This window comes from Gopherus evgoodei, chromosome 18 (genome assembly GCF_007399415.2).
Source record: "Gopherus evgoodei ecotype Sinaloan lineage chromosome 18, rGopEvg1_v1.p, whole genome shotgun sequence".
NCBI lineage: Eukaryota > Metazoa > Chordata > Testudines > Testudinidae > Gopherus > Gopherus evgoodei.
The window spans coordinates 9,564,535-9,592,467 of NC_044339.1; the positions used below are offsets into that span (position 1 = coordinate 9,564,535).

A 27,933-nucleotide genomic window follows, 5' to 3' on the forward strand; every position below is an offset into this window, starting at 1 on the left:
GGGAGCCAAGATTGCTGAGCTCAATTGCCTGCTCTACCTCAGACTTCCTGTGTAACCTTGTGTCATAAACAGATAGCTAAGGGCTAATGTTCTTTTACCTGTAAAGGGTTAACACAGGGAACCAAACACCTGACCAGAGGACCAATCAGGAAACAAGACTTTTTCAAATCTGGGTGGAGGGAAGTTTTGGGTGTGAGTTCTTTGTCTTGGTTCGGTGACCCTCTTGGCTCTGAGAGGGATCTTTCTATCTCCAGGCTTTCTAATCTTCTGTTTCCAAGTTGTAAGTACAAGGATAGTAAGACAATAGGTTTATATTGTTTTTTTGTATTTACATGTGTGTAGTTGCTGGAGAGTATTCTTTTTCGATAAGGCTGTGTATTCATTTTTTCTTTTAAGCAATTAACCCTGTATATTGTCACCTTGATACAGAGACCCTTTTATGTCCCTTTTCATTCTTTTTATATAAAGCTTTCTTTTTAAGACCTGTTTGAGTGTTTTTCACTGGTTAAGGCTAAGAAACGAAGGGAGGGGGAAAATCTCTTTGTGTTAGATTTACTAAGCCTGACTTTGCATACCCTCTGGGTGAGGGGGGAGAGAGATTAGATCTCTCAGTACTTGTGTTTCAAGGACTTGAAGCAGGGAGTATCCTAGGGTCCCCAGGACGGGGAAATCTGGGAGGAGGTAAAGAGGGTGGAATCCCTTTGTTTAGATTCATGGAGCTTGAATCTGTATATCTCTCCAGGAACCCAGGGAGGGAACACCTGGAGGGGAGGAGGGTGAAGGGAAATGGTTTATTCCCCTTTGTTGTGAGACTCAAGGAATCTGAGTCTTGGGGTCCCCCAGGGAAGGTTTTGGGGAGACCAGAGTGAGCCAGACACTGGAATCTTCTGGCTGGTGGCAGCGATATCAGATCTAAGCTGGTAATTAAGCTTTGGAGGTCTCATGCTAGCTTCTCATGTTCTGAACTCTAAGGTTCAGATCTGAGTAGGAGAGTTATGACACCTTGGGTGAATCATTTGGCATCTCTGTGCCTCGGTTCCCCATGAGGATAATGGGGATAACAGCCCTGTGCTCCCTTACCAGGGTATTGTGAGGATAAATACATAAAAAGATTGTGAGGTGCTTAAATACTATGATGACAGAAGCCAGATAAATATATTTGCAAGCTAGTTACTTACACATCTTGATTGGAAGGAATCTTTTCACACTTCTCCACTTAGCACCTCTGGATACCAAACCTTGCACAGGCTACACTATTATATAAACAGCTTTCCAGAACTGGTTATCGATACATGACGCAGCCTGAATTTTTGCAACTTCTGTTTTAAATGGATTCCGTCAAGGCGTCATACGTTTCACAGGAGATAATCAAGACAATGTCTTATCGCTCCCTGCCGTGTCACTCTTATCTCCACAGTTATAAAGAGTTTTCATACGAAAGTACCACACCGCATTTGGAGAGAATAAAATAACTTCTCCTGAGCTTTCATTTCCTAGACTCGTTTGGAAAGTGCTTTTGGAATACAGAGTGAGAGGGATGGAAGCCAGCGGGATTTTATAGTTCAGTTATCTGCTGCACAGTTACGGTTTTCTCTTCTTAAATGAAAATCTGTATTTCTGATAAACAGCAATGATAACAGATACACTCCAGTTTCCCCTAATAACTCCTTCCTCATCTAGGAAGAAACTTCTCATTTATCTTTCAAATGCCAATTAAGCCTTGTCGAGATTTCTTCTTCCTCTATGAATAAATATAATTTTTCTCAGTAGTTGCATGTAAATGACACAACACTGCCCTGATCTTTTCTTTAATTTTTAACTGAACTGAGCTGGGTGAAAGAACTTGACTGATGGCACCGGAGAATAAAGCCCACTATAGGTAACAAGTAGGTCATGTGTTCAGGTTTTTCTGCACTACCAGGAGGCCTAGAAACATGCTTTTTATATATAATGAAAGCAGAGATCCTCGGGTAATCACATAACCATAAGAGAGTCCTGGCCAGGAAACATGAATTCCATTTTGCAAAAAATGTCAAGATTTTGAAATTTGTTTTCATTCTGATGTGGAACAAAACTGAGACGCTACAATATTTTTGCATGGAAAAAAAAATGAGCGATCAACCCCACTATAGGCAGGTAGACAGGGCATCTACCTGGGATGTGGAAGATGCCGGCTGAAGGCTCTGCTCTGCCTGACAAGAGCAAAAACTTGAACCTAGATCTAACACATTGTACAAAGTAGAACAGCTCCAACAGGAGAGATTGAGAGTCTGACCTGTACCCTGGGGGTGAGGACACTTACCGAGGAAGTGGGAGAATCAGGCAGAGAAGAATGTGAGTCTTGAACATCCTCAGCAAATGCCCTATCCACGGAGCTATTGGCTACGCTAGAGTGCCGTGTTGTCTCTCTCATCGGAAATTTCATCCTGGGCCTCAGAAAGCTCAACACAAATTTCACTGAAACCAATAAGTATCTGCAAAATGTATCCATTTAAAAAAAATTGGCATTTTCTGATGAAAATGTATTTCACTGAAAAAGTCCCAGTCACTCCAACCCAAGATCTTAGGCTTAAAGAAAACCACCAAATATCATGAACCTGGTGATAAAACTGGGAGTGGTAGCAACAGTGCGTGGAGCAGGTTACACTCCCTTCGTTCCTGACCGCACACTCCAGCTGGTAAGTGGGAAGGAGCAGGTGAGCACCAGGGCTCCTCCCATTTCTGGCTCCCCTCCCCACCCACTTGCTTAGAACTGGTTTACACTAGAAAGTTACGTCAACCCTGAGCAATGTAGTTAAGTTGGCCTAAGCCCTGGTGTAGACAGTACTAGTCGATGGAAGAATTCTTTCATTAACTTTGCTACCACCTCTCAGAGAAGTAGATTTACTACAGTGATATAACCACCTCTTCTCTCGCGGTAGTAAGTATTTACACTACAAATATACTGGGGTGCAGCTGCAGTATGGACGTTTCTAGTATGGACACGGCCTTTGTGGGTTAGTAGCCTATGCTATCCTGTCTGTGGCTGGGATCACAATACGATGTGGACTGAGCAGGAGAGTAAGGCACACTCCAGTGAAAGGGAGCTGCCTGTCGCTCTATTGTCTTTTTTAGAACATCTTCTGTGGTGTCAAATGCAAGACTTAGTGTGTCCCCTTCCAACTGCTCCTCTAATCTATTCCAAGTCTCCTCCCAGCACGGACCACATAGGCTATGTCTACACAGTGAGTGGCAACCTGCAGCAGTGCGTCTCAGAGCCCACGTCAACAGACATAGGCTATGGTACTAAAAATAGCTGAGTAGATGTTGCGACTTGGGCTGGAGCATGGATGCTGAAGACTTGGGGGGCGGTGGAAGTCCCAGAGCCCATAGTCTAGCTGAAGCCACAAAGTCTACACAGTTTTTTTAGCACCACAGTGCAAGCCTGAGTCTCTCGACCTGAGCTTTGAGATTCATTGCTGTGTAAATGAACCCACAGAGAGCTCTCTGCAGGGCCTGGGGATGACAGTGCTATGGAAGCACAGCAGACTCCACTTCTTCACAGAAGAGTTCAGCATGCAGAAGACCCAGCCTGATGCACATGTAAGGGAATACAATACAGCCCTTAGGTAGGAGCAGGTCTGGGACTTATGGATAGGGAATCTCACCCATTAGAAATTTCTTTTACGATGAGCAGAACAAAATGCTTCATAGTGTTTAGTGATTCTGCAGGTGAAGAGGGAAGGGTCTGTAGAGTTCACCCTGACCTTGCTTGTTGCACATTGTGAGTGAGCTTTCCCAAACATTCATGCGATCAAATTTTACCATCATGAACATTTCTGGAAACCCAATTTTAAATTTACAGGTACATTTATTTGTGTAGGTAATGATGGTGCACTCATCCAACCAGGAACCAAAATAGCATTGTGTGACTTAACGAACCACCCAACACTAATGCCCCTCACCTGGTTTACTGGGCGGATCACTTGATCGGATCCATGCTGGACAGGTTTAGAGTGGAAGGGGAGTGTCAATAGGGAGGGTCCTCCTTCCCCTGGATGCTCCCTGCTGCCCATTGGCCAGCCAGATAGAAGCCAACTGGCGTCTTGCTCCCCGCAATCATTAATTTAAACCTTTTCCCATGGTTCCTCAAGCCTCTTGTCCCATTTTAGCTAAGCTGATCAGGGAATAGAAACACCATCATGTGACTTAGCTAACCAACCAACACCAAATGCCACCTGACCAGCAGATTGCAGAATACTCACTGAGAACCAGTTACCATCGATACAAAGGTTTTAAAAGGTACAAAAAATGTGTTGAAAAATTTCAAACGAGAAGTAAAAGTGGGGACAGTTGAAAGAAGCTAAATTCACAAGGTATGTCATTTGTTGCCATTTATTCACTAGGCTGTAGTTCTAGTTAGTTGAGTTAGGCTCATTCTTTGGCTCTCTGGAGCTTGCACAAAGCACACCAGCCTGATCCGTTCTCATACAGTGTCAAAACCAAACTCTAATTCCAATGAAAGTGTTGAATTCAACGTTCTCTAGAGCCCAAAGAAAAAGGCACAAGCTTCCCATAAGCCCCTTGACCCCTCCTTTCCTTGCCACCAGCTGTTCATAGGTGCTCATTATATAATGTATCAAAGCAAAATGTCTTTCAGGAATGAGGAGATCACAGAGTTCAGCAATGAACGGAGCTGCTGTATTCATACTGATACAAAAGGAAGGTCAGGTACAGAGAAGGATGGTCCAGTGGCTAGGGTGGTAGCTTGGGCCTTAGAAGACCAGTGTTCAATCTTACAGACTTCTTGTGTGACCATGGGCAAGTCACTTAATCTCTTTGTGCTTCACTTCTCCATCTGTACAATGGGAATACTAGTACTTCCCTGTCTCACAGGGGTGTTGTGAGGATAAAAACATTACACAGTTGTGAGACACTCAGACTAAGGTAATGAGGGACATGTAAGTACCTAAGAATGGTAGACAGAAAAAAAATAAGGATATGAAAGAGACTTAGATGTTCTTAGCAACTGTAACATGGACTATAAATTAAAGGAAAACTAAACTCTGTTTACTGAAAGACACTACTTGAAATAAAATGGGGAAAGGAAAATGTAACCATAAATAACTTAATAAATAGTAGGTATAAAGTCTTTGTAAGAGACACAATGAGTGAAAGTCCTTGTCATAGTGAAGTCTTAGGACATTTTGCCATTAATTTCATTGGGGCCAGGATTTCATCCATGTATTTTGTTAGTACAGAGTCAAGAAGAAGCAGCCCTCAATTCCTTGTCTCTGCTCTTTGCAACCATTCTAGCCAACAAGTTGCCTGGCCAGAACTTTTGCAGAAAAAGGCTAATTTTATGCAACGGTGGTGAATATTTGCAGATAATGAATTTTGAATCTGTAACTCACAAGCATTCTCAGTGGAAACCTGATTCTAACATTCATCCTTATGCTGTCAGAAGATACCATGGACCCAATTTTCCAATGCTCTGCATCCTGACTGTGCTCCTGTTCTGAGTTAGTAGTGTCCACTTCGTACTAGGGTAAATAACTGGTAAAAGAAAAGCAAGCCCCCCACACGGCCAATCAAAATAGCTGGAGTTTTATTTTCAAATGCTTGCAACCAACTCCTTGTGACTGGGCTACAGACCAAGCAATATACAAAGAAATTGCTTTGCAAATAATATTGATTAATGAATGCAACCTGCTCATGCACCATTTACAAATGTAAAAAGAGGTGAAATTTACTGAAAAATTATTCCCTACAAATCATTCACTCAGTTTTGCTTAACTCAACCCTGAGGCATAAATTCAGTACTGATTCAGAAGGCTTGCTTTGTGTTCTTGTGAATGAATCTAGGCTCAATGGGGGGATAAAATGGTTGCACATACATTTATTTTGCAAAGCTTCCGTTTCAAAGCAACCCAACTCCCACATCCAACCTGTGCCAGACAAGCCATAAGGTCCGAAAAATATTAATTCTTTCCTTATCAGGTGAGGTCTGGCAGCAGCCTATAATCTGTTTTGCTCAGAAGCTGATGACAAAACAATTATTTTTAGGGCCAGATTAGGTTAATCTTTGCACTGATACAGACTGCTGTGTTCCCTCTTGTTCAGTAGGAAGAGCTTCCCTTTTAAATATGGGGCCGAGCGTGAGAGTTTTTGTGAGACAGGGTGGGATAAATCTGGGATGCAAAAATAGTTTCTCCTCAGACTAACTAGATGCAAGCATTTCTATTACTCCACTCAATGACTGTGCATTACTTTGATTGTAGCTCTGTGGGAAAGGAATTGTTCCTTTATACATGTTTGTATAGTGTCTAACTCACTGGGGCCCTGATCTCAGTTTTGGGGGCCTCTGGGTGCTGCCACAAACCAAACAGTAATAATAGTAATAGTATCATACTGCAAAAATACATCTACTCCCGCCCCCCACAAGAACTATATGGTAGCCACTTTGCTGCATACTCAGACAGATCCCAACTGCCACCATGATGCGTCATCTATCAAGACATTTCTTCCATATCTGTCACCATGGCAATGGATGGAATTCAGATCCTCCTGCTCTGAAAATGTTGTTCCCTTCCACTTCAGCTGAAGGAGAATCTCAGCTATTTGCAGTATAGGACCTATGACATAACGATGAGTAGTTCTGATTCCATCCATTATAGGACAGTGGCACATAGTACACCCGCTATAGTATTTTAAATACATTTCCCATTCTTGTTTGCAGCCTTAATACTCTTACTATCCTATCCTACAGGGATGAAATGTTTCTAGAAACCAAGAATACTTGAGGATGACGGAGCCCGCAAACCCAAATGTTTGTTGAAATGAGGCAATATTGGCTCCTCTACTCCATGACATTTCCCATCTAATGTCGCCAACCAGATGGTACTCAGAAACCCCCCCACCTTGTTTTCTTAGTTGCCAGGTTCTTAATGCTCTTTTTGAAGAAGTCTTCTTTCTTCCCTTGATGCAGTGCTGGAATGGTACATGACATTTAACTCTTACCTTTTCTCCCCGCCATGCCATCCTTCTTGCTGAGCCCCTTTGCTACTAGGGACATAAAAATGCCTTTATACATCACGAAGTCAAAGCCAGAGCTGGGAACGGCATCTAGATGATCTGAGTCCTGCACTCTCTTACCACTAGCAAACACTTCTCTGTTTGGTTTTCCTTCTCTTCTCAGCCACCATTCTGTCATGGCCCTCTTAACAAAGAGGCATTATAACTAACTCAGAAAGAGGAGCAACTGCATCACTGCATCACAGAAGAACAAATTAAGAAAAAAAAGCAGGTGACAACAAATAAAAGCAAGAACAAACTGATGTCACTGTGTTGACGTGTCTTCAACTTAATACATCACTACCACTTTTCTATGTCTGGCATGGTGGCTGGATAAAATTCTGCTCTCTTCCAAGGTCTTTACTCTGGCTCTTAGTGTTAGCAGCTAAGAAAATCCAGTGTTTACATTGATTCATAGATTCATAGACTCTAGGACTGGAAGGGACCTCGAGAGGGCATCGAGTCCAGTCCTCTGCCCTTATGGCAGGACCAAATACTGTCTAGTCCATCCCTGATAGACATTTATCTAACCTACTCTTAAATATCTCCAGATATGGAGATTCCACAATCTCCCTAGGCAATTTATTCCAGTGTTTAACCACCCTGACAGTTAGGAACTTATTCCTAATGTCCAACCAAAACCTCCCTTGCTGCAGTTTAAGCCCACTGCTTCTTGTTCTATCCTTAGAAGCTAAGGTGAACAAGTTTTCTCCCTCCTCCTGATGACACCCTTTTAGATACCTGAAAACTGATATCATGTCCCCCCTCAGTCTTCTCTTTTCCAAATTAAACCAATCCAATTCTTTCAGCCTTCCTTCATAGGTCATGTTCTCAAGACCTTTAATCATTCTTGTTGCTCTTCTCTGGATCCTCTCCAATTTCTCCACATCTTTCTTGAAATGCAGTGCCCAGAACTGGACACAATACTCCAGTGTCTTGCTCACAACACACCTGTTAATGCATCCCAGAATCACATTTGCTTTTTTTGCAACAGCATCACACTGTTGACTCATATTTAGCTTGTGGTCCACTATAACCCCTAGATCCCTTTTTGCTGTACTCCTTCCTAGACAGTCTCTTCCCATTCTGTATGTGTGAAACTGATTGTTCCTTCCTAAGTGAAGCACTTTGCATTTGTCTTTATTAAACTTCATCCGGTTTACCTCAGACCATTTCTCCAATTTGTGCAGATCATTTTGAATTATGACCCTGTCCTTCAAAGCAGTTGCTGTCCTCCCCAGTTTGGTATCATCTTCAAACTTAATAAGCGTACTTTCTATGCCAACATCTAAGTCGTTGATGAAGATATTGAACAGAGCCGGTCCCAAAACAGACCCCTGCGGAACCCCACTTGTTATATCTTTCCAGTAGGATTGGGAACCATTAATAACTACTCTCTGAGTATGGTTATCCAGCCAGTTATGCACCTACCTTATAGTAGCCCCATCTAAATTGTATTTGCCTAGTTTATTGATAAGAATATCATGCGAGACCATATCAAATGCCTTCCTAAAGTCTAGGTATACCACATCCACCGCTTCTCCCTTATCCACAAGACTCGTTATCCTATCAAAGAAAGCTATCAGATTGGTTTGACATGATTTGTTCTTTACAAATCCATGCTGGCTATTCCCTATCACCTTACCATCTTCCAAGTGTTTGCAGATGATACAGTGCTCAAAATGGATAGGAAGCTGTCAGGAACTGAGTTCCTGCACAACTACCCCCAGTGGAAGCTCTGTCACAACTTATCCCAGATCTTTAAAAGAAAAGTTTCTGCCTGTTTCACTTGGGCAAGAAAATCAAAGCCAGACAAACACAAACAGAGAGACAACAGTTTACTGTAGGGTCTGGCAGAACCTTGTTTGCATTGTTCATTCTTCTCCTTGCCATCTGCACAGCAGCAATGTATTATTCTCCCCTGTCCACCCCTCCAATCTCCTATACTCTGTGCCAGGCTCCATAGCCCAAAATCTGACCTGTGCTGCAGTATTCCAGGAGTCCCTTGTTGTGTGACAGGAGTTTCCCTATATCCTGCTATATGACACGCTCTCTAGCATAGACCACATCATGGGTCATGTCCCATCTTTCCCATCTTCCCTTATAATCTGCTTTCTTCCAGAAGCTCAACCCTCATGAATTACAGTACAAGACTTCCCCACACTCCTCCATGTTGGTACACGTCTCTTTCCATGAAGTACGGTGTGGATCTGCAACAGTGCCGTGAGCCATATTAAAAATAGTAACACGTTCTATACAGCGTAGGCAAGAAACAAATTGAGACATAGAGTGATGAAGAGACGGCTAGTTCCTTAGTGACAAAATGCATCCTTGTGTTATAAACTAGCTGAATTTAGATTCTCTTGGTGACACAAACAGTACTGTTTTGTATGGATAAGCAATCAACAAATCCAGAATGTCTCTCTCTCTCTTGCAAGTCTCAAGGGAAGGGCTGAGTTGAGGCTGGCTACCATACAGTACTGCTACAGCTGTAGTTAAATGACCACTGTGACCCTCAGATGACAATCCTGCCAAGGAAGAACAATGAGAAATGCACAAAGACACCCATTCTTACTGCGCTGTCTTGGTTGCAGCTAATCAGATGAGTTGATGTCAAAAGGAATAAAATGTTGGATGAACTTTGTAGACAGATCTGTCTGCGCTGGATAAATTACAACAGCTCCTTTCCTGTACTGTAGCCACTCTGCAGTTGGAATTAGGGTGGGTAAAGAGTGGCTGGCGGGACTAAGAGGGACTCCTAACATCACAATAGGACAGCGGTTCTCAAACTGTGGGTTAAGACTCCAAAGTGGGTCCAACCCTGTTTTAATGGGGTCACCAGGGTTGACTTTAGACTTGCTGGGGCCCAGGGGTCGAAGCCTGAGCCCCACCACCTGGAGCCAAAGCCTGAGGGCTTCAGCCCTGAGTGGTGGGGCTCAGGTTACAGGCACTGCTTGGGGCTGAAGCCATGGGGTTTCAGCTTTGGTCCCCACCTCGCCCAGGGTGGTGGGGCTCAGGTTTTGTCTTTGGCCCCCCTGCCCAGGGTAGCAGGGCACGGGGAGGCTCAGGCTTCAGTCCCCCCTCCTGGGGTCATGTAGTAATTTTTGCTGTCAGAGGGGCGTCATGGTGCAATGATGTTTGAGAACTGCTGCAATAGGATAAAGTTGTGGCTGAATATGTCATTTCATCTTATTTTAGAATTTGGCCTAGCGACCTTGGAGCTCGTTTATGTTAAAGTCTCAGAGATCTGTATGCATCTGGCCACAAATTAAAGCTGTTTTCCCTCAAGGGAGGATGCCCATGGGGAGATTTCAACAGGTGGAAAAAGCACCCCCATGAATCTGTAGAGGTGAATCAAGCCTGAAACAATAAAGGTGCTCAGAACTTAAAGGGAGACTTTGGATCTTAGGCCTTAGGCAATTTAGGATAAACTACAGCTAAAGCAATTCTGTGCATGGCCAGTGATCCAAACTGTTTTAGCTTTAGTCCTATAAAAAGCCAGATGAAAGAGGTTCTAGCTGGGGATTTGCAACATTGAGTATGAGGGTTAGCCACACAACTCCCATTAACTATGTGACTAAACCCCACCATGGCTTTGAAAAGCTCAGCCTGAACATGCACATGTAAAAGATCCAGATTTAAACACTCAGAGAAGTACTCACTTGTCTTCAAACCCGGACTGTTTTCCGTCATCGAAGATGACAATTTAAGCCAGCTGGGTTTGAGCTTTCCTGACTGAGTTATGCAAACCCTCAATTTTTCCATTTGGACCATGTGGGGAAAGTGACAGCTTTTCCAGTCTCACCTAACTCAAGAACTGATTCCATTCAAACTTTTTAGAAAACTTTACACTCAGACTGAGGATGAAGCATGGAAAATGGCAATCTATAAAGAATGAATCTGATTAATTTCCAAGCAGCTAGCCAAGAAACAGGAGATAGAACCCAATTTTAACTATAGCATTTCAAGGCAAAAATGATACTTCAGCTCTTTTAAAAGTTATAAAGTGCTTTGGGATCTTTGGATGAAAAGAACTGTACACATTGCCAAGCATCACCATTTGTGGGTAGCAAATAATATGTATTCCCTAGCTAGTACTGTATATACTCCAGCACGCAATTGGCTTTTTAAATGAGGACTTTGATCATCATTTATTATCCAGGACATCATTCCGCAAATAAATTGGACTAACAGAAGAAGACCACAATCAATTTCTTCTCTCCCAGCTCAAGAAAAGAAGCAGGGGCTGGCAGATGCACTGTTAGGGGAATGGTTTGCAAACCTGGCTCCTATAACACACACTAATGATGCCATTAAGTACAGCATGGTCATTGATGAAACTTGCTGGACTTTGCATTTTATCCTTTGCGTGTGTCAAACAGATGAGATGTTCTTTTGGGCTCTGTTTCAGACGGGGCCTAACAGGGATCATTAATATCTGAACTGCTGGTTTGAAAATGGCTTAGAATATTTCTTTTTATGAAAATGAGATGACAAGATTCATGTCAAAAATGCAAGCTTATTTTTCAAGTTTACTTCCAAATATGTAATCATTTTGTCTGCATAGAAACAAAGATGTCTGTTGTTGGAGAAAAACAGTTCTCACGCTCTGGTTGGGTGCAGCAAAGTCAGATACTTTATTCTCAAGCAATTGCATAGAGGCATAGAGAGTGCACTAGGACACAGGGTTTCCCTTCCTAGACTGGTCTCTCTACAGGTAAACAATTACAGCAAGCACTTATACCTTTTGTTACATACAATAATAAGCAACAGCTGCATTTTGTTTATACATAGGTCATCTTGATATCTTATTTTTCTCACTTATTTAGACTCTAGTCTATATTCCATATTTATTTACACAAGGTTGCAACAACTTCTCACACAGTTCTTTCCCATTCGCCTCACACAATCCTCGCTTCTACAAATCTCGTGTTATTATGGTTACAGCTGGCCTGACTCTTGCTAACAGAGATGGTCATGCATTGAAATCCCCTTCAAATCCCTGTCAGTTCTTTCTCTACTTCCACACTGTATTACTACACTTATGCATAGATATATAAATACAATTGTATGTAAAATATGGAGTGGCACCACAGGCAATAGTAGTCAAATACTGCCCGAGCTGGGGAAATGTAGTTCTTAGGAGTGTGGCAATATTGTTCAAAACTATGCTCGAGGGAATTATTTCGATGATTTCCATTGCCCTCAGAGACCTTCCATGTGCAGCCTCTTCTCTCTCTTTCTCTCTCTCTCCCTTACAGACAACTGATCAAAATGTCAAGGTTTTGAAATTCTGATGAAAAATTATCAGAATTCCGTTTTTCATAGGGAAAAAATATGTGGTGAATTTTTCCCTGTGTTCTTGATTCACTACAGAGCAGGCCAACATTCATACTCAAAACAGTGCTTAAAAGTCAAAATGTTGATGGGGGAAAAAAAGGGGGAAAATGAAAACTTTCTTTGTGAAATTCCCCCCTCTTGTTTTGGTGCAGTTCAATATTTAAAGCTGCCTTGGGCCCTTTCCCCACTCCAATAGTGTCCTTCTTAGGGAAAGGCTGTAAAGCAACTGGAGAATAGTCCTCAGCAGGGCCACATTTTGATACCGCTGCCTCCAATCCCAGCAAGGGTAACCTTCACTGGGGCGGACACATGGTCTTACCACCACTTTCTCACCCCTGACATTCTCTACAGGAATTCCTGAGAACAACATTCCACTGCCACAGAGGAATCTGGGTTGAGCCTCGGGAACTATGAATCTGGGAGCAGAATGGACAAACCTACTGTACACCACAGCAAGTGAAAACACATCAGGTGAAATGGAGGCCGAGCACTGAGTACCTCTCAGCCACAGTTGGCTACAGTCTCCCAGATCCATAATGTAGCAGGTGGCCATTGTCCCAAAGCCAGTGCTGAGGGATTGAGAGGCCAACCACACGGGAGCTATTAGTAAGACTGTAATCATATTAGGTGTCACTGGAAATATCTGTTTACTTGTTGTAGACTAAAGCCATACACACTCTGAGCTCAATTTTACAGCAAGAACACAATATTTTATACCACGTGATTCTTTTTAACCAATTGTGAGTCAGGACAAAACAAAGGGTATTTATAAATTATCTAGCTAATCTTTCTGTCTGCCTTTCTAAAGCACTATCGCTGCAGGATCAAGACATCTAATACATAAATTAGGATACATCAAAGGGACCAAAACTCTATGACTTTCCTTGATAAATCATTTTCCAAGTTAAATTCGCCTATTCTCCCTCCCCCATCTCAGTTTAAAAATACATTTTCAAAATACTCAGTATCAGGGAATCAGTATTCTATCTGTATCTGTGGTGGGGAGGGGGTTTAAAAGCACTTTAGTGGGGGCAGGGGATATTTTTGGTACCCAGGCACTGTAAGTTTGTTGACTAGAGGTCAAATTCTACCCACACTTTTAGTCCTATGGATATAAATATGACCCACTCCCACAAAGAGGTCACCAGAGTTTGTTCCCCAAATGTATGCTCAAAGACTGAAGAGCAGATGGTAGCAAGCATTTAACTGCTGAACTAAATCTTAGAACATACCTTTGTAAAAAAAAGAAAAAAAGGAAAAAATAATTATTTTGCAAAAGGCGAGTTGATGAAATAGCTCTGCAACCAGTTCTGCAACAGCTGTATCAGTCATGAAAATGCAGTAGGTGGGATCCTGATCAGCTAACAGTAAGGCAGGACAGATGGAGTTTTTCTGTCACTAAAACTTAAGGGCTTTTTCTCTCCTTTTTAAGAGATCATACTTTACGTGTTATATTGATAACATACTGGCATCTGACTTAAGATGCACTTCTGGGGAAGCAAATTGCAATAGTCAATTTATATCAACTGAGGTTGGATCCTCAGTTGATATAAATCAGTGCGCTCTGGAGAAGTCAAAGAAGCTGTGCTGATTTGCACCAGCTGAAGAGTGAAGCCCTGGCTCATTATTTAATGCAAGATGGAGCAGCACCATGTTGGAAGTCTACTATACACTTGGGGAAAGAGTATCAAAAGAGATCAGCTCCCATTTAGGCACTGAAATTAAAAGGCCAGATTTCCAAAAGTGCTTCCCACCCAGGAGATTCCATTGACAACAATGGATAATTCCTACTATGGATAATTCACACACACACTTACATCCACTGAGAATAATGGGAGGGGCTAGTTGATGACCATGGACCCATCAGCATGCACTAGTGTCATTGCTTTGTATTTGAATAGGAAGAACATACCAATTGTCTAGCCTAGAGGTGAGAGAAGCACAGATAACTGCAGCACCGTCTGCATCCGTTCATGTTCATAACACTGTTCTGAGATCTATTCATGGAAGGCGATAGAGAAGGGCCTGGTAGAGAAGGTATTTTTACCTCAAATTGTTTCCTAAGCCCTGCCAAGCACAGGAGTAAAATGTGAACCCTTTTTTGCTTTTCTCCTGTTGCTTTTGTGCTATATCTGCATTATTTTGTTCACAGAAGTCTTAGTCTGGAAACAACGCCGGGCCTGTTTTCTTTCCTTACTTGGGAGTGAAATTCACCCCATGCAGAAGGCCAACACAAGCTCGATGCATCATTCAAGCCCCCAGATTTCACATAAGCTTTCTGCTGACCCTGGGCAGGGGAATGAATTTCACCCTTGAATCTTTGCATTTCCCGAACCTGCACAAGCTTTACTCATGCAGGCAGTCCTTACTTACAAAAGTAGCCCGGGAGTGAGCAAACAGTGAGACTCTAATTATGCTTTACCTACATACTCCATAAGGTTACTCAAATCATTATTATTTATTATTTTTATCACCAGAGTGGCTAGGAGCTCTAGGCACTGCCTGGGTACTCACCTGAGCTAGGCACTGTACAACAATCCAGAACAAAAAGACAGTCCCTATTACTGTTCCTGTTTATTATAGTAGCACATACAGGGCTCCAGTCAAGAACATAATTATAGGCCATACTGGGAACAATGGTCCATCCAGGCCAGTATCCTGTTTTCCAGCAGTGGCCAACGCCAGGTGCTTCAGAGGGAATGAACAGAACAGAGAATCATCAAGTGATCCATCCCCTGTCGCCCATTCCCAGCTTCTGGCAAACAGAATCAGGACACCATTGTGCTGGGCCTTATGCTGACAGAGTAAATAAAAAACCAAACAATTCTTGCCCCAAAGAGCTTATAGCCAACTACAATCCAATAAACTCTTTATAAGGTGGTTAGAGGCTCAGGACTTAAGCAAAGTTTGGAATTTAAAGGTCAGGCATCTGGGAGTAAAATCTTTTGTTTTACATGCACACCTTCATATGAAAGAAAATATTAACCAACCTCTAGTCTACTTCCATGAGCTTGGAGGCACATTTTCAACTCATTAGAAAAACCACTTTGGTAAACTGCTAGGGTGGATCTGATCCATATGACTCAGTCTGTAGACCTTTTGTACCTTCTGTCCCACACTACTTAAGGCCCTTCTAAAATCACTTAACAGAAAAGAGTCTAGTAAAAATAATAGCTTCAGCAAAGCTGGCAACTGGTTTAAAGTTTGACTGGGGAAGACATAATAAATTCAAGTCACACCTGTCTTAGAAGCAATAAATCCTGCTTAGGAAAACGTCAGAGCAAAAAACACTGCCAGACTATGATATTCCCCCTTGGAGGATTATAAAACAATATACGCAGAGCAAACATCCCTTCCAAACATAATAGGGATGCTAGAAGTGATTGACAACAATGACAATCTATCATAGAAGGTCATATCTGTGAGATAACATCTTGCATTGGGTAGTCTAGCATATATGAACTTGTTTATTCATTCCCATACTATATGGAGTATGGGATGTGTCATACAGGCAAGATGCATCTTTTTACTCAATCTGTTTTCATGCACTAGCACTGTATATATTGAAGCTTTTAGTTCATATTACATTATTTCAATCTCCTGTTGGCTCCTTAAGGTCCACTAGCTAAAGTGATTATTTCTTACGAATTGTTTAAGATAACTTAGTTCCTTTAAGTGCCAGGCTGACCTGTCAGTGTGGGCAGCTGAAGTCCTCCATTTATCTGCAAAAAAAAGTACTCAGTATAGGCAGCTGAAGTGCCAGGTCAGCGAGTGGCTGTATTTAATGGAAGTCTTTATGGTGGGGAAATCCTGGCTGGTGGGATATGGATGGAGACCGCCAGGGTTGAGAGACAGCCCCGCAGACTGTAATGACTTTAATTTAGTCACTACCTACCGTAGGCTGAATTCGAGTTGACACTCCGCATACAGTGCATTCCCTGGAACATTGCTTAACGCTGTTGGCAGAGCAGACGTGGGAGTTCAGGCTTATCAATGTACTGAGCAGCCAAGAGACTCCTGGCCAGCCTGCACTGCTCCTATTGCCTCTTCTGCACTTGTCTAGCAAGTGCAACTTCAGCTGACATCAGTGAAATATACGGAGGCAGGATGAGTGTGGAATATGCAAGGGAAAGCCCCATCCTGCGTGCGAGAGATCCTCGCTGCAGATGGGAGAGTGGATTCCACTTTAACTCCATCTCTGTGTTCTGCACTTACACAGAGGTGACCTCCAAAACTGCAAGCTTTTTCTGTGAGAGCTTCCCTCTTGCTGCAGGAAACATTGAACAGAAAAGCAAAGCAGAGCGTCCTTCTTTTCCCTTCCTCACTGCCACTTGGCATTGCGAGCTTCTCCTCTTGTATTTAGCGTGCTTTCTTATTCTTGCTGGTTTGGCCCGAATTTTGATTCATTAGGCTCTGAGGTGCCCTTGGAGTCCCTCTCAGCAGAGTGCAATTTGGGGAACGTTTGTGCAAAGTTTAACGCTGCAGCTCACAATGCACCAGGTAGGTGGGGATGAGGTTGGGCTGGGGTGAAGTGGGGGCAATGGACAAATTACAAAGAGACCAATCACAAAGCAACAATCTAGCTAGATGAGTTGCCTGGAGGGATTGAACCTGGAACTCTTGATCTAAAAGCAGGAGCTTGTACTCCTGATGTAAAATATTAAGTGAGAGAATTTACAAACATAAAGGGCAGTGAGGGTATGACTTCACTGTAGAATTCACCTGGGCTTGTACTTGGATGTCGTCCCTAACCCCCTCTCCCATCCACACACACAAGCCTCTGATCCAAGTTTGGTGCTTTCACACGGATGCTAGCTAGCCCAGCTGGAGCTCTAGGCTAAAGTCTGAGTGGGGTTTTCACATGGGTTGGTAAGCCACTCACTTTGCAGTAAGGATGCAGGCTAAATCACTCAAGTGCTGATAATCCTCCACTGCCTTCCTACAATTCTTCCCATGTACTCAGAAGGACAGACAAGTTCACCCACAATTTACTGGGACACAATCAGAACGGCTCAACTTACTACAGCACAAAGAACCAGGGCATGGTCTCCCCGATGTCCTAGTGACCCTCGCATGGGTGACAGCTACACCAGTGAGGACACAGTAACTCAGGTAGAGCTTTGCAGTGCAGCTGCTCACACCTGGGTGAGGCTAACCTGGATGCCGATCTTCCACATTAAGCCTTCTCAGCAGAGTTACTTGTCGGTGCCTATGTCGCCAGCCTGAGTACATTCCAGCTGCTGCTGCTCAGTGGTACCCATTGTTAGATTCTCCTTCCTCTCACCTGAATGAGGAATGAGTTAAGAGGCACTGCATTTTGAGGAGGTTGGTTTCTCCGTGCTAACAGAATGAGGCAGAATCTCCTTTGATGCACTGTGGCTGTTGTGCACTTCCTTTTATGAAGATTGATAACTGCTTCCCATTATTTCCTGTAAGCCTAATTAAACAAAGTGCCAGGTGGATTTTTGTCTTTTGTACCCAGCCTTCATCTGGCTGCAATTTCTCAAGCCCAAGGAGCCTTCCCCACAATGCTTGATTGAGCTAGGTTTAGTTTTAGGAGACCCAATAGCTGTTTGGATACTAGGTTCCAGCTACAGCCAACCATGTTTTTCGGGCTGTTGACTTACTTATGAACCTGGAGTATGGGAGGTATTTATTCATTTATATCGTATATATGAATAAAAATTGAGATGACGTGTACATTAGAAATAACTATATGATAGCAACAGAATACTAGCAGAGCCTAGTCCCTTATGTTTGAAATCACCTTCCATACAGCCTTGGAATGGCCCACACAAATTAATATATTACCACAGGACAGAGGATACTTAGACTCAGAGAGATAGGGGCTGATCCAAAGCCCACTGAGATAAATGGAGATATTCCCATTGACTTCAGTGGACTTCGAATCAGGCCTCCAGAGAACAGCTGAATTGCAGAGGTCCACAAGGCAGTCACATCTCTACATCCTGAATTACACAACTGCAGTAAAGAAGGGTCTGCTTTGGTCCTTGGCCGAGCAGCTTCTTGCTGGGAGGATGGAAGGAAGAGAAGTAGAGTGTGTCTGATCTCTTCCACTTATAGTTGCTCCATGGCATTGACGGAGATTTCCATTCTTAACACAGAGGCTTGTAAACATGCCTCTCTGCATGTTTGATAGTGAGACCAGAATACAACCCTTTTCAACTGTCGGTCATTGGTTCTAATCCCATTAAATCAATAGCCATTGCCATCTGGTCTCATTCCAGTTTTTAGTGGATTAATAAAACCCATCCTATCAATTGGCCCATGGCAGGAAGACTCGACAGAAAGGACAAGGATGCAGACTTAGAATAAATTATCCTTTCACCTCAAGAGATGGGGCTTTTCAAACAGGGTTAAGGGTAGACCTGGGCAAACAACTAAATTTTCAGTTTGTTGTCAGTTTCCAAAAGGTCAAAAAAAATTGTTTAGGGTCAGGCGGAAAATGAAATTTTCCAGCAAATCAAAAAGAAAAAATAATTTGTTTCAGAATATAATATGTCTTTCAACCTGATATGAAGTGTTTCATTTTAATTTCAAGTATTTTAAAGCTTATTTTAATTTTAAGAAGTACAATTAAAAGAAACTTCGAAACAAAGTTGTTTCAAACTGAAAACTGAAGCGTTTTGTTCTAAAAATGTCAATATGAAACTGATTTTTTTCTTAAATAGGTAATTCAGCAAAACTGACATAAATTTGCAAAACTTTTCAAAGTAGACAAATCCGCATGTTTCACTGAAAAAAAGTTTGATTGAAAATTTTTGCCAAGTTCTAGTTAATGCACATTAGCCTGAGGAAGCAAGCAATACTTTGGCCTATGTTGAATCTCCTCTTCTTTGGATGACTAGGGGACTCTACCTCCAGTGCTATTGATCTGGTATATGTCACAAGCACTATGTTCACCTTACATTTTAAGGAGAAGAAAGAAAAATGGTCAACATCCTGTAAGATAAGATATTAGAAGGGAAAGAAAATATGCAAGCACGAAAGCAAGCAAGCCACAATTTGTGAATGATTCTATTTTCCCTCTGCTATCGCCACTAAACCAGATTAAGGAGCGCAAGTTAACCAGCAAATTCTAGTTTAGCAACAACGCGGACATGGTAACTAATACAAAGATGCAAGGAAGGAAAGTAAGCAAGTATTATTTGCTTATACTCCAATATTGCAAAGAATGGGGCAGGAAAATCAGTGATGATTAAATGTAAATGTATAAAATTGGCAGGGAAAGAAACAGTGTTTTTCAGAGCCTCCTGCAAGGAATAAAAGATGGTTTTGGGTGGAAACCACTGGACTGCGACTCAGGCTATCTTGATTTAGTTCCTGCTCTGCCATAAAATCCCGATGTGATCTTAGGCAAGTCACTTTGTCTCTCTTTGCCTTGGTTTCACATCTGTAAATGGAGGGCAATGGTATTGCCTTTCACTCTTTAGATTGTAAGCTTTTTGGAAGAAGAAATGCCTGTTAGTGTGCATAAGTGCAATGTTTAGTGAACTGAACTCAAAACACACCAAGGAGGTACATAGTTTAAGGCACAGAGAAGTTATGTGATTTAGCTAGAGCCACAGAATTAAGAAAAGTCAGGCTTAGAATTCCGAGAATCCCAGTTCTGTGCTTGGACCACACCTCTTTACTGCTGGTGTCTGAAATCCCAGTTCCCAGATTAGCTAGGAATCTAAATTCTGAGAAAATTCACCTGCAACCGAACCTCTGCAAGCTTTAAACAGCCAAGGTCTGTGTTTAAATCATGCTGTTTTTAAGAGTCTCATGGAACTGAGGAATCCCCACTGTTGTTCCCCAGAGGAGTTGAAAAATCACTCACTACTGGTAGGTTAATTGCCCAGCGAATAGCCTCCAAAAAGTCAGGCTGGATGTTCTCTCCTTGAATTACCTTCCAGACAATAGGCAGGCCTATGCCAAGAGAGTTAGGAGGAAAGAGAGTGAGACTTTGAGAAGGAAGGGACCAACATTAAACTGAACGTACAAGTAAAATGCTCCTGAGAGAACAACAGAAAAAAAAAGCCTGAGAATGACCTTGTGGTTACAGTGCTACATTAGAATTCAAGGGACCAAGGTTCAATTACTAGCTCTGACACTAGACAAGTCACTTAGGTGCTTTGAAAATGTTAAGCTCCTAAATCTCTCAGGCTAAGTCCCATTAGTCCTAGATGCCTAAGTGACTTTTGAAAAGGAGACTTAGCTTTTGAAAATGTTATCCTTAGGCTAGTCTACACTGGCAACGCCGCAGCAGCACTTTAACGTGGCTTGCGTAGTCATGGCAGAGCGCTGGGAGAGGCTCTCCCAGCACTCTAAAAAACCCACCTCCACGAGGGGTGTAGCTACCAGTGCTGGGAGCGTGGCTCCCCATGCTGGTGCATTGTCTACACTGACACTTTACAGCGCTGAAACTCGCTGCGCTCAGGGGGGTGTTTTTTCACACCCCTGAGCGAGAGAGTTGCAGCGCTGTAAAGTGCCAGTGCAGACAAGCCCCCAGTCTCTGGGCCTCTCTAGCTATGTATGCAGTGTTGTTGTAGCCATGTTGGTTCCAAGATATTAGAGACGGAAGGTGGGTGAGGTAATTATCTTTTATTGGAGCAACTTCTGTTGGTGAGAGGCTTAGGGCTTGACTACACTGGCACTTTACAGCGCTGCAACTTTCTCGCTTAGGGCTTGGCTACACTGGAGAGTTGCAGCGCCGGTGGTGCGTTTACAGTGCTGCAACTTACTCACCGTCCACACTTGCAAGGCACATACAGCACTGCATCGCCCTGGCTGCAGCGCTGGCTGTACTCCTGCTCTGCCTGGGGTGTAACAATTGCAGCGCTGGTGATGCAGTGCTGCTCCACCAGTGTGGCCACCAAAAGCACTGTAATTGTTCTCCAGAGGTATTCGGAAGTATCCCAGAATGCCTGTTCAGCTACTCCCAACAGCGCTGCAAATGCTGCAAATGTGGCCACACTGCAGCGCTGGTAGCTGTCAGTGTGGCCACACTGCAGCGCTGGCCCTACACAGCTGTACGAAGACAGCTGTAACTCCCAGCGCTGTACAGCTGCAAGTGTAGCCATACCCTCAGGGATGTGAAGAAACACTCCCCTGAGCGCAGCAAGTTTTGGCACTGTGAAGCGCCATTGTAGACAGTGCACCAGCGCTGGGAGCCGTGCTGGTGGAGGTGTCTTTTTTAGAGCACTGGGAGAGAGCTCTCTTTAACGTGGCTAGTGTAGACTAGCCCACAACCTTTTGAGCTTTCAAGGAGCTCTTCTTCAGGTCTGGGAAATCTATTCAGAGTGTCACAGCTAAATACAAGGTGGAACAGATTGTTTAGCATAAGTTGTTAACACATACTTCAAGACACCATCCAAGGTAAGCTGGTCCATTAACACTTTTCCAGTCACAGGGGGAAAGGAGGAAAAAGAAGCCACGGGAGGTTATAGTTTATAATGGGTTATAGATTGTTGTAATAAACTCTAAATCCAGCCTCTCAATTCAGTCCATCATTTTTAGCGTCTTGCAAAGTTATGAATTTAAGCTCCCAGGCTCATCTTTGGAAAATGTTGTACAAGGTTCCTTTGAGGATGAGAGATCAGATACAGAGGGATTGCTTTGTGAAAAGTGTTCCCTCACAGACCATGTGGTGTTTTTGTCTTTTATTGTTTGCATGTGTGAGTTCATTCCAGAGTGTAGCCCCATTTTACCCACACAGTTGTTAGTGGGGCATGGATATTACTTACATTGCCCCCATTACCATCATACCTGAGCATCTCACAATCTTGAATGTATTTATCCTAGCGAGGACAGCACTATCATCTCTATTTTACTAACTGGGAACTGAGGCACAGAGAGACTAAGTGACCAGCCCAAGGTTACAGAGGAAGTCTGTGCTGGAGCAGGAATTTGAACCAAGGTCTCAAGTCCCAGGTTCGTGCCCAAGCTGCTGCCTCTCATCCTGGCTCTGTTTTCCATCTCGACAGTAGGGATGAAAATATTTACTTGCCCCACCCTTTTATTTGTCTGTTTACATGGTGGGCTCTTACTATTTGTGCAGTGCCTAGCACAATGGGCCTCTGGGGCTTCCCAGTCCCATGATAGTATACAGAAATAATACCAATACGGAAGGAAAAGGAGATCTCATAAAAGAAATGAAAATAATTATATTGGTGATTTTTTTTCCCCCTCCTGGGTAATGAGGACTACAGGGCGCCCTGCAATTGTGTTTACTACGTACTTGATATGCACATACTGGAGGTGATGTTCCTATTTATGTAGTTCACTGCCAACATCATGATTTTTGATTCCCTGCAGGGTGGTTGTTGGTTTTTAAGTATTTGAAGTTGTCACCTCGCCTGTTCCATCCTTTTAATCATCATTACCGCCTCCGATTTTGTCATCCTTCCAACTTTCAAATCCAAGGCAAACAATGTCCAGTGCTGCCTGGGAAGTGTTCCAGATGCATTATGAGAACACAGACGCTCTTGACATTTTCCCCATTGTTATTAGTGTTTCCTTAATCAGGCACAGTATCATAGGCAGCATTAGTATGCATTCAGGGCAAACGATAGGCAATAAACCCATTCTCAGATCATTAAAAGAAGTTTCTATAAAAGTGGCTTATCAGCAGGTCCTTTCTTCTTTTTTTTTGGTGTCTATATTTATTTTATATGCAATATGCAGATGTGACTAGAGCTCTATCTCTCCTTGGATGTGCATACCTGGTTCCCACTGAAGCTACTTTTAACTGCAATGGGAGCTGCATTTGTGCAACTGATGGCAAAATTTAACCCTTAGTGTCTTTCATTTCTCTTGCCCCCTAGTTTGGCTTCTAAATGATATTTGCATAAGTTAAGGTAAGGAGTCTGAAGCATAAGTGGAAGGGCCTTTGCTAAAGGTGTGCAGTGTTGAGTACTGAACCCTCAAGAAAGAGTCCCAAATACAGCTTCACCCCTTGTTAACACACTGAGATCAGTAAGCAACCTTCTTCCAGCAAAAGGTGGAGTTTCCCAGTCCCACATGGCATTCTGGGAGCTGCAGTTCTGCTGGTGCCTCATTAACAGTCATGAACAATCGCAGCTGTGAAACTAAATCTATCTTTGAAGGAATAAAATGAAGGCATGTCACTTGTCCACTGTTCTCCACATGCTTTATGTTAGGACTCCTGGGATGGAGTCCTCCACTGTGTGTCTGGTTCTGTACAAAAGTTCTTTGCAGCTCCAATGCCTAGTAAAGTTTGTCCTCTCCTCCACAACACTGCCTCGGTCACAGAAACAGAGCCACGGGCATATTTTGTGGAGCCCTGTGCAAAGTTAGATGTGAAGGCCCTCAGGCAGATCATCCATAACTCACACAGCTGGGAGGGATCGGATGCTGGCTGAGTTGAGGATGCTTGTTGGATGGTGAAGGAGGATTTTTGCAGCTGGGGAATGGTTCTTTCTGATTTTTTTGCCATTCCCTCCTCCCTTAACTCCAAGGACGGAGCATACTAAAGCCATGGGGGCATATGTGGCATATACCTGAATGCATAGGCCGGACGCTACATAGAAATGTATTCAGCACTAAAATAGGTGCATTATTGCAACCAGCGATTTCCAGCCCATCCTTTCTGTATGATGAAAGCTCGATTAGCTAAACTAATTAAGATCAAAGGGCTTTAACAGAGAGAGAGATGTGTTTGCTCAGATAACCACCAAGTTCCAAGTGAGAGGCTATGGGAGTAATACATGAAAGAAGTAGTTTTTTCTATTTAAATTTCCTGTTTAAGTACTTGTAAAAGCAAGTCACAGGAAACAGGTCCACAGACTGAGCTGAAGTAAGTGAACAGTTTGGTTAACTGAGGTTTGAGTAATCATGTTTGCACACTATCTGCAGCAATCCAGGTAGGTATTCCTATAGGCAACACAGGGTTAGCCATGGAATTATGATGAGGAAAAGCCCCGGCTGAGAGGATTTTGCACATAATGCAGCTAATCCGTGCCGGAATAATTTCCTCCTCTTTTATTTTGCAAACGGTTCTATGTTTCCTTTTCTTGTTAGGGCCAGAATACTCCCTTTCATTTCTGTTACTGGCAGCCACTGATTAGCACAGCTGAGCAGAGTTACCCATTGTCAGTCTGAAGAGAGGATGTGATGAACAGGAATGAAAGGATTGGCATAACTTGGGGTGCCTGCATCGCCCACGCCATATAAATTCTGAGTATCCTGTACACATCAAAGGTGAAGATAAAATGCACAAATGTTATGAACAATCAGAGGCCTTCTTGGTAACAGACTCAGAATTTAGGACTTAGACAAAAGGGAAGGGAGTCTGTTGTGTTTTCAAACAGCCATCAAACATAGGATCCCTTTTTCATTTGAAGATATATTTGTAAAGCTTAAAAGGGAGTTTAAATATGTATTGAATATTTAAGAAGTTTCTTATATTTAGAGGGATACATTTACTGCGTACAGACTTTCTGAGAAATTCTTATGTACTAAGGCAAAAAGTCTCAATGAAACACCTGAAAAGTCGTGAGTTTATGTGCAAGTCATAGTCTGGAGCATAGCTAAACCAAGCAATTATGTTATGTGCCTGCCACCCTTAAACTGGCATTCAGCACAGATGTTCAGTAGCAAACTGATTTTCACTTTCATGGAAGAAATGCTAGATTGCCATTGACAGGTAGATTACTCCATTTTCTTCTGTGACTTTAAAGTAATTTCCTATCCTAAATCCAACATGTTGGCCCATTACAATCCCAATAGTCTCTGAACCGAGATGTCCTTTCCATGGCTGTGAATTTCAGCGGCCTAAGTCAGCGTCAACCAAACGTAGCGGGCTGACATTTTTTTCACAGCTTCAACCTGCCATAAAAATGAAGCGCCGTCTTTGGATCTGTGCAATGTGCATTCCCGGGTGTCTCAACAGATACAAGCTTATTGATTTCATACCTGTGCATCCATTAAGAGGTGTCTCATTAGCATCATGGAATTTTTCAGAGACTCTTTTTCACTGGGCAAGAAAGCATCTTTGTCTTCATCCAGCATTTTTGACTTGTTCACGATAAAATGCGAGAGCTGGTCATTCAGGGTATGCATAGACTGCACGGCTATGGGCAGAGAGAAAGAAAACAAAGAACATTGAAATCATACAGGAGAATTGACTGGGATCACTGGAAACATTTGAAATTTCCAAAGGATGGGCAGATGCTACCATATTCTAGACTGGCTAATTAACCGAGGGTTAAAGCATACATATTAGCAGCTGAGACAATAGCATGTTACCTTAGATGAAATAATTGACTAAAGGAAGCAGAGTCACTTATGCCATGAATGTATTTAGAGTCTATGAGTGAGTCACTAGCAAGAACATTGCATGTGCAATAGATGCTGTTACTCCATTCCATATGCTACAATGTACTGTTACATAATAAGGCTACTAAAGGCTAATTTAGCATTTCATTTCCATGCAAAAGCCCTGGAATAGTGCTGTGATGAGAAGCTAGACAGAAACTCATGTGAATGCACCAAACTGTTCACTTTTCTTCCTGAAGATTTCCTTACTTACACATTGTGCTGTATTTGACCTTTCTTTCTGATGGAGCTATAACACACACAGCTATAATATTTAGAGCTCCTTATGGAGACAGAATTTCATGGGAATTTAGAAAGTTGGCAGAAGCCCATATAGTCTCCCCCTTCTTCTACTGGCAGTGACTATACAGGTACCATACTAGCAGTGGCTACACTTCTGAAGCTGACACATGCCTAAATCAAAATGCCAGATCCAAATGTCTGCTAACTTTGGGAGTTCTGACCTGGATCCCAGTGATGGGACTTGGAACCATCTCCACTCTAAAAGTTGAGACATTTGGTTCAATCAAGCAACCAAACAATTATTCCCTAAAATCTTTCTAGTCTGCAATGTCTGGCCTGATGTTTCACAACAGGCATTTTTCTTGGTAGATTCCTAGGACTTCTGACTTCTCCTCATGCCAGGAGGGCTTCATTAATGATGATGATGGTATAGATTTGATTACAACCCAAAATGTGCAAGATCTGTTTCTCAGCAGAGAGAGAGAGAATCACTTTCCCCAAAGAGCATGCAATCTAAAATCAGAACCCCAGATTCTTAAAAACATAAGAATGGTCATGCTGAGTCAGACCAATGGTCCACCTAGCCCAGTATCCTGTCTTCTAACCATGGCCAGTGCCATATGATTCAGAGTGAACAGAACAGGACAATTTATCAAGTGATCTATCCCCCTGTCATCCAGTTCCAGCTTTGGCAGTTAGAGGTTTAGGGGTACCCAAAGCATGAGATTGTGTCCCTGACCATCATGGCTAACAGCCATTGATGGACCTATCCTCCATGAACTTCTCTAATTCTTTTTTGAACCCACTTATACTTTTAACCTTCACAACATTCCCTCTGGCAATGATTTCCCCAGATTGATTGTTCGTTGTGTGAAGAAGTACTTCCTTATGTTTGTTTTAACCCTGTGACCTACTAATTTCATTGGGTGACCCCAAGTTCTTGTGTGAGGGAGGAGATAAATAGAACTTCCTTATTCACTTTCTCCACAACATTCAGGATTTTATAGACCTCTAACATATGCCCCCTTAGTCATCTCTTTCCTAAGATGAACAGTCCCAGTCTTTTTAATCTTGTCTCATATAGAAGTTGTTCTATACCCCTAATCATTTTTGTTGTCCTTCTCTGTACTTTTTCCAGTTCTAATATACCTTATTTGAGATGGGATGACCAGAACTGCACACAGTATTCAAGGTGTAGGCACACCATGGATTTATCTAGTAGCATTATGATATTTTCTGTCTTCTTATCTATCTCTTTCCTAATGATTGCTAACATTCTGTGAACTTTTTTGACTGCTGCTGCACAGTGAGCAGATGTTTTCAGAGGACTATCCACAGTGATACCAAGATCTCTTTCTTGAATAGTAGAAGCTAATTTAGATCCCATCACTTTGTATGCATAGTTGGGATTATGTTTTCCAATGTGTGTTTCTTTGTCTAACACCACCTTCCTCCTCTGTATGTCAGCACTTCCTCTTTTGACCCCCAGCTGAAAACAGAAAGTGAGGTTAATGAAATATGGACAAATATGGCACATGGCTTGTATTCCATAGCAAGGCCCTACACTGTTTTAGAAGCCTGTTCATTTTTAATGAGAGTTATGGGGTAATTTCAGGCCTTGTGCTAACTGCTGCATTGACAGCCCAGGAGAAGGAATTCTTCTTCATCACAGAACAGCTACAGAGTGGGAAGCAGCAGTGGAAGATTTCCTCCTCCTGTCCTGCTGTTGTGCCTCAATCCCAATTCTTTGACTTCTCTGCTGAGAGTGCAGATAAAAGATGCGAAACACAAATGGTGGCTTTTGTGATTGGGAACTGGACTCTATCTGGCAATCTAGAGGTGAAAATCTCCTTATCCCATTACCAAGCATAAGCGGTCCAGTTCCCTATATGAACAGCCTCTTCCTCTTACACATGCTTTCGCAGCACTGAAAGTTCATTCTCTTAAGATTAAGAG

General features: G+C 42.6%; 1 protein-coding gene across 3 annotated transcripts in view; it reads right to left on the bottom strand.

Annotated features, from left to right (window-relative positions):
- KAZN (kazrin, periplakin interacting protein) overlaps nucleotides 1-27,933 on the bottom strand; it is a 719,120-nt gene that overhangs the window by 569,230 nt on the left and 121,957 nt on the right. For all 3 annotated transcript variants that reach the window (XM_030537473.1, XM_030537471.1, XM_030537472.1), the window contains exon 2: nucleotides 25,333-25,490. In XM_030537473.1, coding sequence (XP_030393333.1) covers nucleotides 25,333-25,490 — 158 coding nt within the window. The remainder of the gene's footprint in view (nucleotides 1-25,332; nucleotides 25,491-27,933) is intronic.